Source organism: Manis javanica, chromosome 2, assembly GCF_040802235.1.
Source record: "Manis javanica isolate MJ-LG chromosome 2, MJ_LKY, whole genome shotgun sequence".
In the NCBI taxonomy this organism is placed as follows: domain Eukaryota; kingdom Metazoa; phylum Chordata; class Mammalia; order Pholidota; family Manidae; genus Manis; species Manis javanica.
Window position 1 is genome coordinate 186026241 of NC_133157.1, and position 18085 is coordinate 186044325.

Genomic DNA, 18085 nt, shown 5'->3' on the forward strand with positions numbered 1-18085 from the left:
GCACTTGGCAGTATTTGCTGAATGATCAAGAAGGAGGTTACAGAAAGAGATGTCAAAAAGAGGTCATGTGTCCACCTTGAGAAATTCCAATGTGAACAGTATGTGAAAGCATCTTATAGCCTGTTTGTTGTTACCAACTGTCAATTTACCCCCACTGAATCTCTCCTTTGTCCCTAGCTGCAGGCTTTCTATGCAGATGACATAGACACTATGGAGGTGACATAGTGACACCCTACAGAGGTCAGTCACCCTGGTAGGATGTCACCTGGGTCAGGGTTAGCAGATATTGTCAGTCTCCAACACCTGTGTGCAGGACGCAGTTTCCTGAGGCAGCTCTGTGGGCGCCTCAGTCACCACTTCCTTTCCCTTCTCTTTCAGTGCTTTTGTACGTGAGGAAGGAGACTGATGATGTGTTTGATGCTTTGATGTTGAAATCTCCCACGGTAAAGGGCCTGATGGAAGCGGTAAGCAATAAACCCCTGTCAACCTCCAGGCAACTGCTTGTATTCTACCGCGCTGGAACCCATTTATTAAAATGCAGCCTTCAAGATGGCTCCAGAATGTGCTTTATAAAGAGAAAGAAAATGTGGAGACTTATGAAGGGGCTGATCTCCACATTGTTGTGGCTTATTTGCATCTCAAGGAGAAGGAAACTTTGAAAAAGTGCCAATTCCCTGTCAGCTTAAGGCTAATCAGAGTGAGATACCATTGAGGAAGGTTAAACTGTGCGTTTCCACTTGTGTCTTTGCATGAAATCAAATTAGATAAGCTTAACTTCCAGCCATACACAGAACAGAAGCAATTAGAAGTGTCTTGCCAGCTGTGATTGCATAATCCAGAAGAAAAATATCACCTCCTTTGGTTAAGCAAAAAGGATATATATTGCCAAATTATAGTGACTTAAGTAAGATTCTGAAGTCCCTCCTTCCTTTCTTATCCCTAGTTTAGTCTAGCATTACCCAACATTGGCTCAGGAACAGTTATTTTATCCTTTATCCATATGTCTTCCATCTGAATGTGACTTTAATATGACTCTTCTTTGAATATGATTTCTCCCTCCCCCCTTTTTTTCTGTACAACTATGTTGTAGAAGATCCAAGTTTTTTGTCATGATGGGGGCAAAAGGACTGCTGAAGGAGAGTCCAAAGGCAATTGGTGGTCTGAAAAATTGCTCCATTGGAACAGCATCTTGGTTTACGGGACAAACATATTAAAATGTATAGGACAGTGCCTATAAGTAGAATCATACAATATCTGGTCTTTTGTGACTGGTTTCTTTCATTGAGCATAATGTTTTTGAGGTTTATCCATGTTGTAGTATAATCAGTACTTTGCTCTTTTTTATGGTTGAATAATATTCCAATCTGTGGATATACCACATTTGTTTTTCCATTCATCTGTTGATAGACTTTTGAATTTTTTTCCCACCTTTTGGCTGTTATGCACAGTGCTATTATAAACATTCATGTAGAAGATTTGTTTGAACTCGTTTTCAATTCTCTTGTGTATATATCAAGTGGAATTGCTAATCAGCCACAAAATGCCTTGTATTGTACGATTTGAACTTACAGGAAATACCAAGAATAGGCAAATCCATAGAGATGGAAAGATTAGTGGTTTCCAGCAGCTGGGGGAAGGGGGAATGAGGAGTGACTGCTTAGTGAATTCCTTCTGGGGTGATGACATGTTCTGGAACAGACAGTCCTGATGGTTGCACAACATGGTGAATGTACTAAATGGCCCTGAATTGTATACTTTAAAATGCTTAAAATGGCAAACTGTGTGACATGTAGAAAAACTCATTGTGCATCTCAATTTTTTTTTTTTTTAATGAATAGGAGTGTTACCAATGCAGGCTTTGCACTGCCCTCTGTGGTTGGCATTGCTAACGAGTCCTGGCAGTTCTGAGCAGGGCATTGAATACCACCCCCTAAGACACATCAATGGAGGGCTTGGTAATCTTTCATGGGCTATAGGATTTTTCACTGGAATAGAGTTAATTGTTACTGAATTTACTGTGCCTAAAGGCGGGGGGAAAAAACAGAAATGAACACAACAAAACAATCTGTATCTCTTCAGAAGAACCAACATTTTTTAAATGACACTAAAATTGCCAGAGGTATACTTATGAGGTAAGAAGCCTATAAAATATTCAGACCTCTCTATGGTCCTTTGGATGAATTTCATACCCCTAAGTTGACCTTTAAGATTTTATTACTAAAACTGACTTACTCAGGACAGTGGTGAATATAAAATTACCTAAGCAGTTGTTTCAAATGCATATTCCTGGGCATCAACCCCAGATTCTGACTCTGCTAAACCAGAGGCAGAGAGTTGCTGGAGGGTCGGGAATCTATTTCTAACAAGCTCCTTGGGGTGTCTGAGATCAACTAAGCTTGAGAATCACTGAGATAGACCGATTCCGAACTGATTCGTTAAGCTGTGATTCATTACACCTTTTCCCTTGGTGTCTTCCTTTCCCTTGACATCTGGCCCATTCAGTAGCTGTGTGTTCACCAGCCCCCTTAGGGTAACTGTCACTTTCATTCCCACCCAAATGGCCACTGAGTCACCTCTGCCTATGCTCCCTGCCACAGCACAGTGGGGCCTTTGGTCCCTCTTAGGGGGCTCATTACACACCCTCCTTGCTTTGCTTAACTGGGGGTGTGAGGGGGAGGCGTGCACTTGACTTTGTAAGCCTTGGGGAGATCAGGCTCCCCAAGCTGGCCCTGGTCAGATTCCTTAGGGCAGTTCTGACTTCATCTCTCCTTCATTAATTAAACCAGGAAAGAAAAAGTTCAATTAAAGCACCAACACAGCTATCTGCTTGCTTCTAAGTTGTGCAAATGAGAAAGCAGGGCCAGGAAGGCTCCTGCAGGACCAGCAGGTGGTGCAGTCTGGGATGTGAGCTCCAAAGCAACCGCACTAGTAGCCCCTGCAGTTTGGGGCGGCCCCGAGGGACAATGGGTCTATTTAAGTGAATGCTGGAGCAGAATGAGAAGTGAAGTGGGAAGGCAGAATTAAAGAACACTGGATCCTGCTCATGTGGTTGTACCTTAAGGCCATTTGGACTTGGCTGGAGTAAGAAACAGCTCTCTTCAGGGTTGGGTTCTCTGAGCACCAGCTCCTCACTAGTGTACATTTTACAGCCCTGACACTTAACAACACACACAGGAGGAGGCAGTGTAGCTTGGTGAGCCAGCATCTGGGCTTTGGCCTCAGAAACCTGTGTTCAAATCCTGACTATGCCTCTGACGGGCTGGGCAAGCTTCTTTATGCTCACAGTCCAAGGCCCCACATTCGCCAAATGCTCAAGACAAGAAGGCAGCGTGCCCCTGGCCTCCATGCTCTGTTTCAACTCATAATTTTAAGACGACATCATGGTATATGGGGCTTTATATGTTTTACCAACTGAAAGCTACATTTAAAAAAATCCCTAACTTTCATGGAAATATGTTTTATCAAGAGATATACTTAGCCCAAGCCGTCATATCACTGTCATTGGTTGAAGATGGCTTCCGTGAAAATGGGCCCCCACTCAGCAGGGACCCACCACAGTGGGCCTCAGGTGTGGCTTCTCTAAGTGGGAGATTCCGCTGGAATCTCCCGGCTGCTCTTCAGTGGCACCGTCCCGCAGCCCCACACCTGCCCGCCAGGATCTGGCTCTCTGGGGCCGGGCCCAGGAGTCAGCACTGGTAACAAGCTATCCGGTGGATCTTGAGACACCCTGAAGTTTGGGAGCCACTGCCTGATGTGTGCCTTGGCTAGGACCTGGCCCTAGAGTCTGATTCTGCCCTCAGCTCTGATGTGCATATTCACTCAGAGTGGGAATAAGCCAGCTCATTATACTCTTTTGTGGTCAGATTTCCTGCAGAAACAGTTTGTGCCAGGGGAGTGGCCCTGCAGGCTATTTCACGTGCACAGCCCCGACCTTGTGGGTCTGGGAACCTGGCTCCCTCCTTCCTCCTTCCTCAGTGGTGGGGGAAGACCGAACACCTTCTCTGCTGAAGAGGCCCTCACAGTCCTCCAGAGGAATCACACTTCACAGCTTCAAATGTGAACACGTGTCTTGTGTAAAGTATGTGTGTGTCTTGCATTTGTTTTTGAAATAGGAACACCTGCTTCATATCAGTATTCACGTTGTTTTTATTCCCTCGTGAATTGGTTTTTGAAAGGTTGGTTGTTTCTCAGCTTCTTTATCTGTAAAATATGCCATCAAGAGCATGAAATGAGTTAACCAGACACACAGTGGATGCTGGCTGGGCAGGTGGTGGCAGTGACGTTAGTGAGGCTGCTGCATCATCACTGAGGTTATTTTCCAATGGAGAACCTTCTCTCAAATCTCCTTAAACTCCAAACTCCCTGTCCTCAGCCAGGAATTATTTAGATGTAGAAGAAAACCCATTCTGGAGGACAAAAAGACAAACAGAAGTTTTGTGAATTATTTCCTTTTTAAAAAAATCATTGGCAAGCAGTGGTAAAATGTTGATCTGTCATGGGGACAGAACCAAACAGTGTTGTCACCCTCCTTCAAATGGGGACTGAAGTCTGAGTCAGAGGAGCCCAATTAGGCAGAGTCAGTCATTGAGCAGTTTGGAGATGGTGACTGTTCCTACAACCTACACAGATTTCCTAGAGTCTGTAAGTCAGGTCAGTTAATAGGATGGAATAGCTGTGTTATCTAGAAATTGGATTGTTTCAATAGTCAGCAGACATTTCACTCTCCCTCAAGATATATAACTGAGTTTGCCTTCATTAAAGAAGTCTCCGGTAAGACCAAGGTCACAGTTCCATCCAAGCAGTAACATGTAGAGGAATAGGTCGACGGGGAAACTTGATTGGTATGGGCTTGAATCATCACTCTATAAACATGTCTATCTGAAAATCTTTGGATTCTTTCCTTGCAAAACATGGACAATGCCTACCTTGAAGAATTGTTTTATTTCTACCATCCTTGACTTCTCACATTCTTAGAAAGAATCCTTGTCCACACAAAGAGGAATGGAATTATTGTTTAATCTATGTCAAACAGATCCCTTTTCTGTAGGACAAACTAGATAATTCTTCTCATTTTCTGGTCCTGAACGTCCCAGACCTTCATTTCACATGCCAGAAAATCATTATCCTTATAGATCTAGACACCTGGATAGGAAAAAAAAAGTTGTTCTTTGTCAGACAATGTTACTGAGTATTCTCATACTTGGTATCATTTGGATAAAGTAGATTGTTTCTCTTTTCATCCCCATGTTTGGTAGCATGTTGATTGAGCCATCTATGTAAATCTGATGATTTAATTTGGTTTCTTCATTCTTATAATTAAATTTTAAACTTGAATACATACAAGGATTTAGTGATGATGATGGTGGTAGTAGAGGTAACTGAGTTTTCAAAGGTATCTTTTGGCTTTTCTAAGTCATTTTGCTGAGCAATCCTACAAATAAAGAATCTCTAACTTCTGTAGTCTTCTTGCTAGTCCTTGAGTCACATAAGATCACTCACACCTCAGGGCCTTTGCATCTGTTGTTCCTTCTGTCAGGAGTGTTCTTTCTCTATATCTAGAAGGCTCATCTTCTCACTTCCTTCAGGCCTCTGCTCACATGTCCCTTTCCCAGATGGGCCTTCCCATACCACCTATAATTAGCACCTCTGTCACTATTCCCTTACCCTGCGTGGTTTTGCTTCAAAGCATGATCACCACTTGACATGTTTAGCCTTTACTATAAGACATTTATCATCTCTATTTCCCCCAATAGAATGTGAGTTCATGAGCACAGGGGCTTTGTCTCTTGTTACCTTCTGTTTATCCCCAGATCTTTGAGTAAAATGTATTTGTTGACTGAACTGAGCATGTACTATTTATGGGCCACCGTGCTGAGTGCTGTGGGTGACACGATTTCACATGCATTGCTTCATTCGATCCTCACCATATCTATGTAACTTTGCAGGGCAGAAAGCATCATCACCATTTTACAAATGTGGAGACTAATGCCCAGTGGGTAGGTTTCCTGATGTCTGACAGTGCCACAGAGTGTTGAGGTCAACTGAAGCCCTTGGGCAACTTAACCTCCGTTCGAGAGATGTCCACATATGAAAAACTGTTTCAAGAAGAATAAACATTCCAAGGCACAGTTCACAACAACTAAAGAAAAGAAAATTAGGTAATAATAAGCCACAGGCAAGAAGTAGTATGTGTGGAGGTTGATTCCCACAGTCAGGGTTCACATCCTGTCTCTGACGCTTACAAGTGGTATCAACCTTGGGCAAGTTAGACAACCTCTCTATAATCCAGTTCCATCATTTCTGAAATGAGAATGATAACATGGAATGTAACAAAATGAGATGTAGGTTGTTATGAGGGTTAAATGAGTTCACATACATATTACTTAAAAGTAGCACACAGAAATGCCCTATGAACATATATATTTGTTCAGAGAGAGAGAGGGAAAGAGAGGCATATTTTGGCAATATTACGAGTTTGGTTGTAGACCACTGCAATAAAGTGAGTATCTCAAAAAAGCAAGTCAAATGAATTTTCTGATTTCCCAGCACATATGAAAATTATCTCTATATATGTCTATATATACTATAGTCTGTTAAAGTCTGTAATAGAATTAAATCTAAAACAACAACATACATACTTTAATTAAAAATACTTTATTGCAAACCATCATCTGAGCTTTCAGTGAGCTATAATCACTGTTCACAGATCACCAAAACAAATACTTAAAAACCTTGAAATACTGTGAGAATTACCAAAATATGACACAGAGGCACAAAGTGAGCAAATGCTGTTGGAAAAATAGCACCTGTAGACTTGCTTGATGCAGGGTTGCCACAAACCTTCAATTTGTAAAAAACACGAGGTGTGCCTGTATGTAGATGACTGTAAGTACTATGGAATGTGGAGGCAGATTGAGATTTCCCCAAGCCACAGGCCACCTCCTGGTGAAGCTAGCTGATGTGCACAAGGAAAAAGTTTCCCCATGGACCCAGTGGCAACCCCTTTTATCCAACTGAGTTTCTCATGCTTGGAGATGAGGGCCTATCCTCCCTGATTCTTTTGAAAGGTCAAATGCAGCCACCTTGGAGGTGTTTGCAAGCAAGAGTCCCCTTCTTTTTGAATGGATCTCAGAACCCACACTGAACAGTTTATAATTCCAAATAAAAGCCACTGGCTTCCAGAACAAGCAGTTTTGTCAGATGCCCCTAGGCAAGGCAGACTGAGTCCTATATTGATGGAAATCGATGAGAATCTCTAAGTTCTCCCTATTACATTCCCGAGGTTTCTGGGCAGAGAACTCTCTACAAAGTGAAGTCTAGAAATTACAGATCATCAGAACCAATAACACATTGATGAGATGCCTAAAACCTCGAGTCATCCAGGGTGTAAAGGAAGTCTTTAAAAAATATTAATAATGGGATTTTATAAATTATGAAAGTGTATGCTTAGTAAAGACAACTTAAAAGCAAAAGAACAAGCACTCCTAATTCCCAGGCCCCTCGTGCCCCCTCTTTCCCCCCAACTTCCCGGGCCCTGCGTGCCCCCCCTTCCTCACCACACCCCCAGTTCTGAGAGGACTCTCGCATAGCAGGTGCTTTCCATAGAAGGGAGGGCTGTGTGGGTGACGCCATCCAGCTCCTGGGCAGAAGGAATTCTTCTGTAACCCCCTGATAGACGGCCAGCTTCCTCTACATGACATCCTGCTTAGTCTCTCTCCTTTCCAGGGTTCTGAATTGGGCAAAGCTCACTTCCTTGCCTCACGTGAGGCAGAGGACCTGGTGTCTGTGTGGCATATTATCAAGCTGGCTTTGCCTTTGACGCCTGCACTGAGAGCAGGACGTTGCGCTCCCAGAGACTCTTGCCCTCAGCAGCTTGGTGCACATGCGTCAGCCTTGCTGGTCGCTTCTTGTGCTGGATGGGTTCCGGGAGCCTCCCTGCATCCTCAGCGTGTGCCCATTTCCCTGAGTTCACAGTCTGAATCCAGACTACCTTTCAAATCCTGTCTCTGCCCCTCACCAGCAGGTGACCCTGGGCAAGTTAGTTAATGACAAGCCTGAGTTTCCTAGCAGTACCTATTCCGTTGCCACCCTGTTAGGATTAAACAATAGATGCATAGCTTTGCATGCGTCTGAGCTAGGCACTTAGTAAGCACTTCATAAATGCTGGCTGCCATTGCTGCTACTCCCAGCAGACCCAAGCCAAATACAGATTTCCTAGCTCTCTCTGACTGTTACCAGTTAATTGTGAGCAGAGGTATTTGCCGTCATGCTTTGGGAGACTGGGAGTCAAACCCCTGAAAAGGAGATCCAAGAAACAGAACCACTGCTCTTTCAGAGAAGGGGAACTTACAAATAAATACAAGTCTGCTGATGTTGAGCAGAAAAATGTTCCTATTTTATTTTTTGATGTTATTTAAAAAAGAAGTTCCAAAGGACACTAACCAAAGTTCAAAAACCCAACTCTTTAAAGCCACGTCAATCCAAATGATAATCACACATCAATCCAAATGATAATTAGGTACAGATAACATGGACCCCAGGACTTCACACAGGCAGCAAGCTCTTGTGTACAGAATGCTTACTGGGGTTCTTCTCTTTTTGTGCTAAGCATGTCTTTGGCAGTGTAGTGAAGTCTGTGGACCTGCTTTAGAAAATACCTTTAAATATATAAAATAAAATACATAGAATTACAAATGAAACCAATTATGTTGATATGTAGTCATCAAAATCATAAAACATGTTTGTGATATAGGAATATATGTGCTCTTTATTCATGCATTAAATACCACAATCTGTGGGTGGGACTAGTAACTTGTAATTTCTAAGTATGGTGAATGAATGTAATTGATATTTTGAGATATCTGCAGTAATTTTAATATGACCCAAAAATATCTGTGATTTCTATTGGTAATAAATGCAGGTACTGCTAATGCTGTATGTTCATAATTGAAGGGAGATCTACATTAAAATTTGATGTTAGTGAAAAGAAGTGTGTACTCTTTGGGCTTCCATAGACCCCAGATTAAGAAGCCCTGTCATAGACCAAATAATTCAGCATTCCTGGCAACTTTCACTTTTCTCTTTTTAACTTTACTGAATTACGATCTGATTTGGCTTATCTTTCTGGTCTAATACTTGTTACATTCTCCATAGGAAATGTAATCTGTGTGTGTGTGTGTGTATAAAATATTCAGTCTAGTATATTGATTATATTATTCAACTGTTCTTTCTTACTTGTCTATTAGATTTTTCCATTTCTAAAAGAGATATATTGAAGTCTCCCACTGTAATTTTTTTCAAGTTTTCCTTACTTCTGATAATTTTTGCTGAAGCCTGTGCTGTTGGATGCATTGTTATGTTGCTAAACCTTTTTCATGAATTTTGCTTTTTATCATTAAAGTCCATTCTTACCTCCAGGATCATATGGTCTTTCTATTTTGAGGTTTTTGAGGAACCTCCATACTGCTTTCCACAGTGGCTACACCAATTTACATTCCCACCAACAGTATAGGAGGGTTACCGTTTCTCCACTTCCTCACCAACACTTGTTACTTCTTGTCTTTTGGATAGTGGCCATTCTAACTGGTGTGAGGTGATATCTCATTGTGGTTTTGATTTGCATTTCCCTGATGATTAGCTGTGTGGAGCATCTTTTCATGTGCCTGTTGGCCATCTGTATTTCTTCTTTGGAGAAACGTTACATGAGCAACATTATGGTTACTAGACTCCCCCCATTATCAAGTCCCCACCACATACCCTATTACAGTCACTGTCCATCAGCGTAGTAAGATGCTATGGAGTCAACACCTCTCTTCTCTGTGTTGTACTACTTTCCCCATGCCCCACCCACTACATTATATATGCTAATAGTAATGTCCCTTTTCCCCCCTTGTCCCTCCCTTCCCACCCATCCTCCCCAGTCCCTTTCCCTTTGGTAACTGTTAGTCCATTCTTGGGTTCTGTGAGTCTGCTGCTGTTTTATTCCTTCAGTTTTTTCTTTGTTCTTATTCTCCACAGATAAGTGAAATCATTTGATACTTGTCTTTCTCTACCTGGCTTATTTCACTGAGCATACTACCCTCTAGCTCCGTCCATGTTGTTGCAAATGGTAGGATTTGTTTTCTTCTTATATTCCATTGTGTATATGTACCACATCTTCTTTGTCCATTCATCTACTGATGGACACTTAGGTTGCTTCCATTCCTTGGCTATTGTAAATAGTGCTGCAATACACATAGGGGTGCATATGTATTTTTCAAACTGGGCTGCTGCATTCTTAGGGTAAATTTCTAGGAGTGGAATTCCTGGGTCAAATGGTATTTCTATTTTGAGTTTTTTGAGGAACCTCCATACTGCTTTCCACAATGGCTACACCAATTTACATTCCCACCAGCAGTGTAGGAGGGTTCCCCTTTCTCCACATCCTTGCCAACATTTGTTGTTTGTCTTTTGGATGGTGGACATCCTAACTGGTGTGAGGTGATATCGTATTGTGGTTTTAATTTGCATTTCTCTGATGATTAGTGATGTGAAGCATCTTCTCATGTGTCTGTTGGCCATCTGAATTTCTTCTTTGGAGAAGTGTCTGTTCAGATCCTCTGCCCATTTTTTAACTGGATTATTTGCTTTTGTTTGTTGAGGTGCATGAGCTCTTTATATATTTTGGATGTCAACCCTTTATAGGATATTTCATTTATGAATATATTCTCCCATACTATAGGATGCCTTTTTGTTTTTTGGTATCCTTCGCTATACAGAAGCTTTTCAGCTTGATATAGTCCCACTTGTTCATTTTTGCTTTTGTTTCCCTTGTCTAGGGATATATGTTCATGAAGAAGTTGCTCATGTTTATGTCCAAGAGATCTTTGCCTATGTTTTTTTCTAAGAGTTTTATGGTTTCATGACTTACATTCAGGTCTTTGATCCATTTCAAATTTACTTTTGTGTATGGGGTTAGACAATGATCCAGTTTCATTCTTTTACATGTAGCTGTCCAGTTTTGCCAACACCAGCTGTTGAAGAGGCTATCAGTTCCTCACTGCATATCCATGGCTCCTTTATCATATATTAAATGACCACATATGTTTGGGTTAATGTCTGGAGACTCTATTCTGTTCCACTGGTCTTAGGCTCTGTTCTTGTGCCAGTACCAAATTGTCTTGATTACTGTTCTGCCCATTTTTTAATCAGGTTATTTGTGGGGTTTTTTGTGTGTTGAGGCATATGAATTCTTTACATATTTTGGATGTTAACCCCTTATCAGATAAATTGTTTATGAATATATTCTCCATACTGTAGATTGCCTTTTTGTTCTGCTGATGGTGTCCTTTGCTATACAGAAGCTTTTTAGTTTGATATAGCCCCATTTGTTCATTTTCTATTTTGTTTCCCTTGCCTGAGGAGATGTGTCCAGGGAAAAATTGCTCATGCTATGTTCAAGAGATTTTTGTCTATGCTTTCTCCTAAGTTTCAAGGTTTCATGCCTTACATTTAGGTCTCTGTCCATTCCATTGTATATGGAATTAGACAGTAATCCAGTTTCATTCTCTTGCATGTACCTGTCCACTTTTCCCAACACCAGTTATTGAAGAGACTATCTTTTCCCCATTGCATATACATGTCTCCTTTGTCACATATTAACTGACCGTATATGTGTGGGTTTTTATCTAGGTTCTCTAATATGTTCCACTGATCTATGGGTCTGTTTCTGTGCCAGTACCATACTGTTTTGATCACTGTATGTTTGTAGCATAGTTGGAAGTCAGGGAATGTTTTATCCTTCCTTTAAACTTTTTTCTTCAGTTTTCATATCTTTCAAGACCTTTCTTACTTGAAAATGTTATCTATACAAAGAATTGACTCATGGTTTCTTCTTGTACTTTTGTAGTTTCATCATTCACATCTTGATCTTTGATCTTTCTGAAACTTCTTTTGATGTGAGACATGGAGAAGCTATTCAGCTTAACTTGCTAAAGTTTTTTTTATATGGGCTACCTATTTAATTCAACATCATGATTAGAGTCCATCTTTTTTTGACTGATCTGAAGTGATACCTTTCTCAGAGATTAAGTTCCCATATGGTTGAATCTTTTGTGGGATGATTTAAGGTTCATCCAAAGGGAGAGCCTTGCAACCGAGGTGTTTGAGAGCTTGGCTCATGAGTGAAGGGCTCCAGGAAAATCTCCAAGAGTGTGGAATTGGAACTTACTTTCTTGCCTCTGCCGGGGTTCCCCTTCCATGCTCACCTGTTTTTTTGTTATTGGTATCACAGATATCTGAGAAATACGGGCTGCCTGTGGAGAAGATAGCAAAGCTTTACAAGAAAAGCAAAAAAGGGTAAGAAAGAAACTGAACTTAAGTTGACTTCCAAAGAAGATAAGTCTACATTTCACTTTTAAAAGAGATGACCCTGTCCTTTGTTAACTCTGTTGTCCACCTTTCATAAAAATCATGTGTCATCCTTGCAAAGGCTTGCTGAGCAGCCTGCAAATGCAATGCATGTTGAAGATCTCTCATGAGAAGGGAGACAGTACATTGTCATGATGTCGACTGAGATGTCCTATTCCAAGGATTAGCAGGTGGGAAAGAGGGGTCTTAAAGTGGTGAGGACACTGAGGAGAGTGCAAATTCACTGCTCTGCAGAGAGGAGTTGATAAGGAATCACATGCTGCTCTTGGGTTGATTTCAGGATGACACAATAGGAATAAGAAGAATTTGGGATATGGGATTCTTTCAAGGTCCTTATTACCAAAATGATCTAAATGATCATTAGGCCTGCTTGTTCCTACTCTCATTTACTGGGTGTTCAGTAGGTTCTGCGTCCCCTGCTAAGTGCTTTACATGCATTGCTCTATTTGTCCCCACTGCTCTATGAGTTAGATTCTTATCCCTGATTTACTGAGGAGGAAACTGAGCCAGATAAAGGTTAAAACATCTTGCCCAAGGTCTCATGTTCAGTAGATGGAACAGAGATTTGAACCCAGGTCTGTGGCCCCAAATCTCAAGGGTGGGCTCCGCATACTGTCTGCCACCTCCAGTCCTCCTGGGCTTCCTGTGTATAAAGGTCTAAGAGTAGAGCCTACAGGGGCCAGATTTAGTGCTTGGAAGAGTCTGTACTGAGTCAGTTTCTAGAGCTGTTTTCCTACAGAAAGCATAAAATGGCTCTTTAAACTCTTCTCTGGGCCTCTTTCATAAAGGAAATTGACCATCTGGGAGTACAAGCCTCCTGAGTGATGGGGTCACTTGGTTGATTGGGAGTCAAGCGGAAACCCTTTCTGCTTGATCCCTTGTTGCAAAGCTCACTAAAATGCATATTCTAATTCTTTCCAAGGTCAATGCAATAGGCGGAGTGTATTCCTTTGATGGTGAAATTTGAGTAGTGTTTCAGGTCTCACTGCTGAGCAGAAATCCTCAGTGTAGACGTACATGCTGCTGGTGGTAATATTTCACTTTCACTGAGTACTGTGTCAGGCCCTGTGCTAAAGACTTTAACCTGATCAACACCCTCTAAAGCAGGGTTGTTGTTCTTACTTTTGCAGAAGAATAAACTGAGGCTCTGAATGGCTAAACAGCTGGCCTGATGACACAGTTCATCATTCTGAACTGACTAAAATGAGTCAGTTCTTCATTCTCAAACTAAGATCTGTCCAACTTTCAAGAATGGGATTGACTCCAGGACTTCTAAATCATGGACAGACACTTGAAGTTGTTGGTTTCCTTAAAACTAATTCCACCGGGGATAGTTAACCCAGGAGTAAGTCACATGTGGTAAAGTGTGAACCTCAGAGTGAGGCCAAAGCTAGTTTCAAAACCCAGGTCATCTATAAACTAGCTGAATGAATTTGGGGAAGTGATTTAACCTCACTGAGCTCAGTTTCTCATTTGCAAGGTGGCGATGGTCACACCTTCCTTCAAAGTTGCTGTAAGGATTAAACACAAGGTCTCTTAAACACTGAAACACACTACAGGCTCAACAAAGCATAGCTGCCATGCTTGTTTATTTTCCTCTAAGTCCAGAGTATTCTTTAAAAAGCATTTTCAAGAAGCATTATGGTTTAATGAAAATGGGAGGCCTAATTGTTTAGGTCTTGGCTCTGTCGACAGCTAACTGTGATTTCTGCTAACCTCTCTGGGCCACAGTTTACCAATCTACAAAGCAAGAGGGTTGGGTCGAATGATCTCTGAAGACCTGTTTAGTAAGGAGTCATGAAGTTAGTTCTGAGAAATCGTGGCTTGGCTTTGCCTTACTCAAACTGGTTTCTGGGGAAGAAAATACAATAAAGACAATATAATGAGTTCCCTGCCTTATCCCCTCTCTCCTCCATACCTCCCAGCCTCCCTTGTGGAAGAGTGACTAAGGGACCCCCGCCAGCCTGGAAACTACCCTTGCACCAAACACATTGTTCATGATATCTTTGTTTCTTACCCCCACCCCGCTCCCTGGCAGCATCTTGGTGAACATGGATGACAACATCATTGAGCACTACTCAAATGAGGACACCTTCATCCTCAACATGGAGAGCATGCTGGAAGGCTTCAAGATCACGCTCATGGAGATCTGAGCCCTGATCTCGGCATCCCCTGGGCAGGAGCCCTGGGCGCATTCCTCCCCGAGAGGGACAGAGGCTGCAGCCCCAGAACCTGCAGACCCACCTCACCCATCTCACAACTGCTGTTACACAACCACACTGGGGAGCGGGGCAAAGCACGAAGCCCCATCCCTTGGAGGTGTGTTTGGCCCCTCCCTCAGCTCCTGCTGTGGGCTGAAGCCAGAGCCCCTCAGGAAGGTGGCTTGGGCCTTGTGGACCCTTATTTATTGTCCACCTTTCTCTGGAGCTCACCAGGACTGTGCAGGTCACTGCTGGCACCAGATGAGGCCGTCCAGAGCCCTCCCCTTCATGCAAGCACAGCCAGTCCATTCATCTTGAAGAGCCTGAGCTGCCGCGGCCCTTCTGTCTCTCCTCTCTGTTTCTCCTGAGTGGCTGGACAAAATGAGCTGCTGCTTAGTCCAGTCATCAGAGGTGTGGTGAGAAGTGGGTGCGCCTTACTGGCCAGAAACCTTCAGGTTGCTTCGGGGAAGGTCAGCTTGCTAAATACCTCCAGAGGTTCCCAGTGAGTGGCCACCAGGCCTTGCACAGGAAGACATTTAGCTACCATGTAATTAGTAAGTAATGCAGAAGGTACCCCTGGCTGTCATGTGCATAGTGTTTATAATATTGCAATAATATATTTTATCTGTGGCATGTGGGCATGTTTACTGCCACTGGCGTAGGGAGACGCATGCCAGGAGACTACACTTTCTACAAGAGGTTTGCCTCTGTGCTTTTCAGGAGACAAGCTGGGCTAGAGAAATGGCCTTCAGAGTGTCAGGTGACTACAGTGGGTGCCCAGACAGGTGCTCCAGGGGGCATGCCCAGGGATTTTTCCCCCTCCATGGGTGTGACCCGCCCTGGAGGCTGTTGCGATCTCGTGGTGATGCGCTTTGCTTGACTCTCCTCAGAGCTGCCTTGTGGGAAAAGTCAGATTGCCTGAGGCCCCCCCTCTCCTACAGCTTTGTTATCGCAAGGCCTGAACTTTCTAGAGAGACTACCTGGGGGTTGCCATCAGGGCCCTGTCACTGGGGCCTGCTGCAGAATTCCTTGGCTACCATGAGGGTCCTGGCCTGGTGCCTCCCAGTTTACAAGCACACCCTTCATCTCCAGTGACCCCTCTTACAAGCCCACCTGCAGTTCCAGGGTTGTGCCATCAGCTCAGCTCTGAACTGACAGGCCAGAACTGTCTCTTGGGTCTCCGCACTGTTAAGGGAGGGTCAGCTTCTCCTGCTCCAGGCTGCTGGATTTGGAGGGAGGGAGTGAGAATGGCCTCAGAGCCCTGGCTCTTCTGAAAGCAACCTCCAGAGGAGGGCCGGGAGAGAGCAGGCCTTGTCCATTGGCTACATGCCCTTGGAGATGAAGAGGAGAAGAAATTCTTCCCTCCACAACCACAAAGTCATGAACCATCCTGGACCACTGTTCTCTTTGAGGGGGCAGGTAGGTGGTCTGAGGTTTGCATTTACCCTTGTGGGTTGGAGCACTAGCTTTTTGGTAGCCAGACAAGGCCCCCACCCAAGGTCTGGATGGAGGACAGGTTCTCTGTAAAGGCCTGGCTTTGTTTGTAAAGCACTTTGATGTCTTCCTGGGGGCTTTCTCTTCAGGGGCTCCCTGCTCTCCCGTCATCTGCCCCTGAGCCCGGAGCAGGAAGGAAGGGCTGCTTCCAGCCCAGCTGTTTCTTCTTGAGGCTGCAAAGGATTTGAATGGTATGGAGAGCAGGTGTGTGCCTAGGAAGATTTCTGGGTGGTGCTGAGGGGGCACCTTTCTGAGTGTCTTCTGGACATGTTACTCCTCCCAGTGGTGCCGAAGGTTTGCGTCTCGGATTGAGTGCTGCTGCAGTCTGTCCCCTCCGGTGCTCTGTGACTGTCATGCCCGGGACTGGCAGCTTGGGGACCCTTCTGGGTACTGATGGGACTCTGTTCTAAGATGGGTACATTCAGTGTTGGAAATCCATGTCGTACTTTGCTCTTCCCATGCTCCTTGCCTGAGGGGTGACTTCAAACCTGATTGGCAGACGTAGTGGCAAATACTATTGGGTGGGTGGGGCAGAGGCCTCAAGTGCAGGGAAAAGACCCCATTTTTGGCAGTCTGATGTAGGCTTCCTACCCTCCTCTCTCGAGCCTCTGTGGGAAAAGACTTGCTGGCCCTGCCCTGGACCAAGGATGAAGCAGAGGGCATTTGCCTTTGCCCCAGGTCTCCGAGCAGGCATGTGCTGGCGACTACCAGAACAAGGAATATGAAAACAGTGCCACCAAAGGATCTGATCTGTTCCCCATTAACACACCCCTCTGAAGTCCAGCAGAGCTACGGCTTAGCTTGGATGTGTCCTTCACTCTATATGGTAGCAGACCTTGGATGAGCAAAATTTCCCAAGCAAAAACACTCCAGAAAGGAAAACTTGCCCACTCTTCTTTTTTTTTGTCCTTTAAATTAATCACATTCTAATAAATAAGCTCTTTTAAAAATCCACATCAGATGAGGGACACATAAACAAGTGTTTTTCTTATACCCAGATTGCTTAGACTTAACGTGTGTTTGGAAACTGGGACCAACAGAAAAATCCAGCAGTCAGAATTGGATCCCAAAAATCTAAAGCACGTCCCAGCCCAGAGACTTAGGAAGCATGAATCAAATTGTCCTTACTTAAAATCATGATAATGCAACAGAGACAGAGGGTTTGTGCCAAATTCTATGAACGGCCCTTTCTTAAAGACAAGCAAGGGAGATCAACAGTGGACAATTTGCTCTTGTGTTAAAAAGAAAAAAGGCAAATGTAACTTAATAGTTTTGTAAATGGGAGAGGGGGAATCTATAAACTATAAATACAGTTATTTTATTTTTTGTACATTTTTAAGAAGAAAAATAAATATTCATCACATCAGAGTAAACAGCAGTGTCTGGTGCTTTCTGTGAGGCCTCACTGCAAAGAAGGCTCTGCGTGACCTGGGAAGATTGCAGGCTCCCCTCGGACACGTTCAGGTCCTAGGCCTCCACATAGCGACATTTCCTCTTCCCATTGCCTTGTTGTACCCCACTCCGAGGCCAGGTGAGGAGAGGCCTGGGGAAGTCAGAGGCCTTCAGTGTGACCATGGCAGGCCACCAGGGTGGTGGTTCATGACCAGTTCCTCGAGGCAGGGGAGAGATTCCATCTGCTGGCTTTTACCTCCCTGACACTCAGCTCACCTGTCCCCACTTGAATGATCGCAAGAGTTTTTCTGTCCTCCGTTCACTGTACTAACCCCAACCACATGGCTACAATTCCACTTTCATCGCAACGGTCTCCTGCCCTGGAGGCCACAGGCTTATGCCTGTCAGCTCAGATGCAAACACTTCACTATCCCAGTATTCACTGGTGTTTGGTGACTACCCACTCGTGGAGCCACCCACACTCCTTTAGCCATCAATTAGAATTTCCATGTTCTTCCACATCACACATTCTCTCTGTCTATCCATGCCCACAGCTTTCCAGTCTTGGCTAGAATTTGCCTTGAGAGAGC

The 18085-nt window shown here is 43.7% G+C and overlaps 1 protein-coding gene across 6 annotated transcripts in view; it reads left to right on the forward strand.

The window, feature by feature from the left end:
* GRHL2 (grainyhead like transcription factor 2) overlaps positions 1–17476 on the forward strand; it is a 136704-nt gene extending 119228 nt beyond the window's left edge. For all 6 annotated transcript variants that reach the window (XM_017651745.3, XM_073229907.1, XM_017651744.3 and 3 more), the window contains 3 exons: positions 379–464; positions 12272–12336; positions 14447–17476. In XM_017651745.3, the coding sequence (XP_017507234.3) occupies positions 379–464; positions 12272–12336; positions 14447–14561 (266 nt within the window). In that variant the 3' untranslated portion in view covers positions 14562–17476. The remainder of the gene's footprint in view (positions 1–378; positions 465–12271; positions 12337–14446) is intronic.
* The last annotated feature ends 609 nt before the right edge of the window (positions 17477–18085 follow it).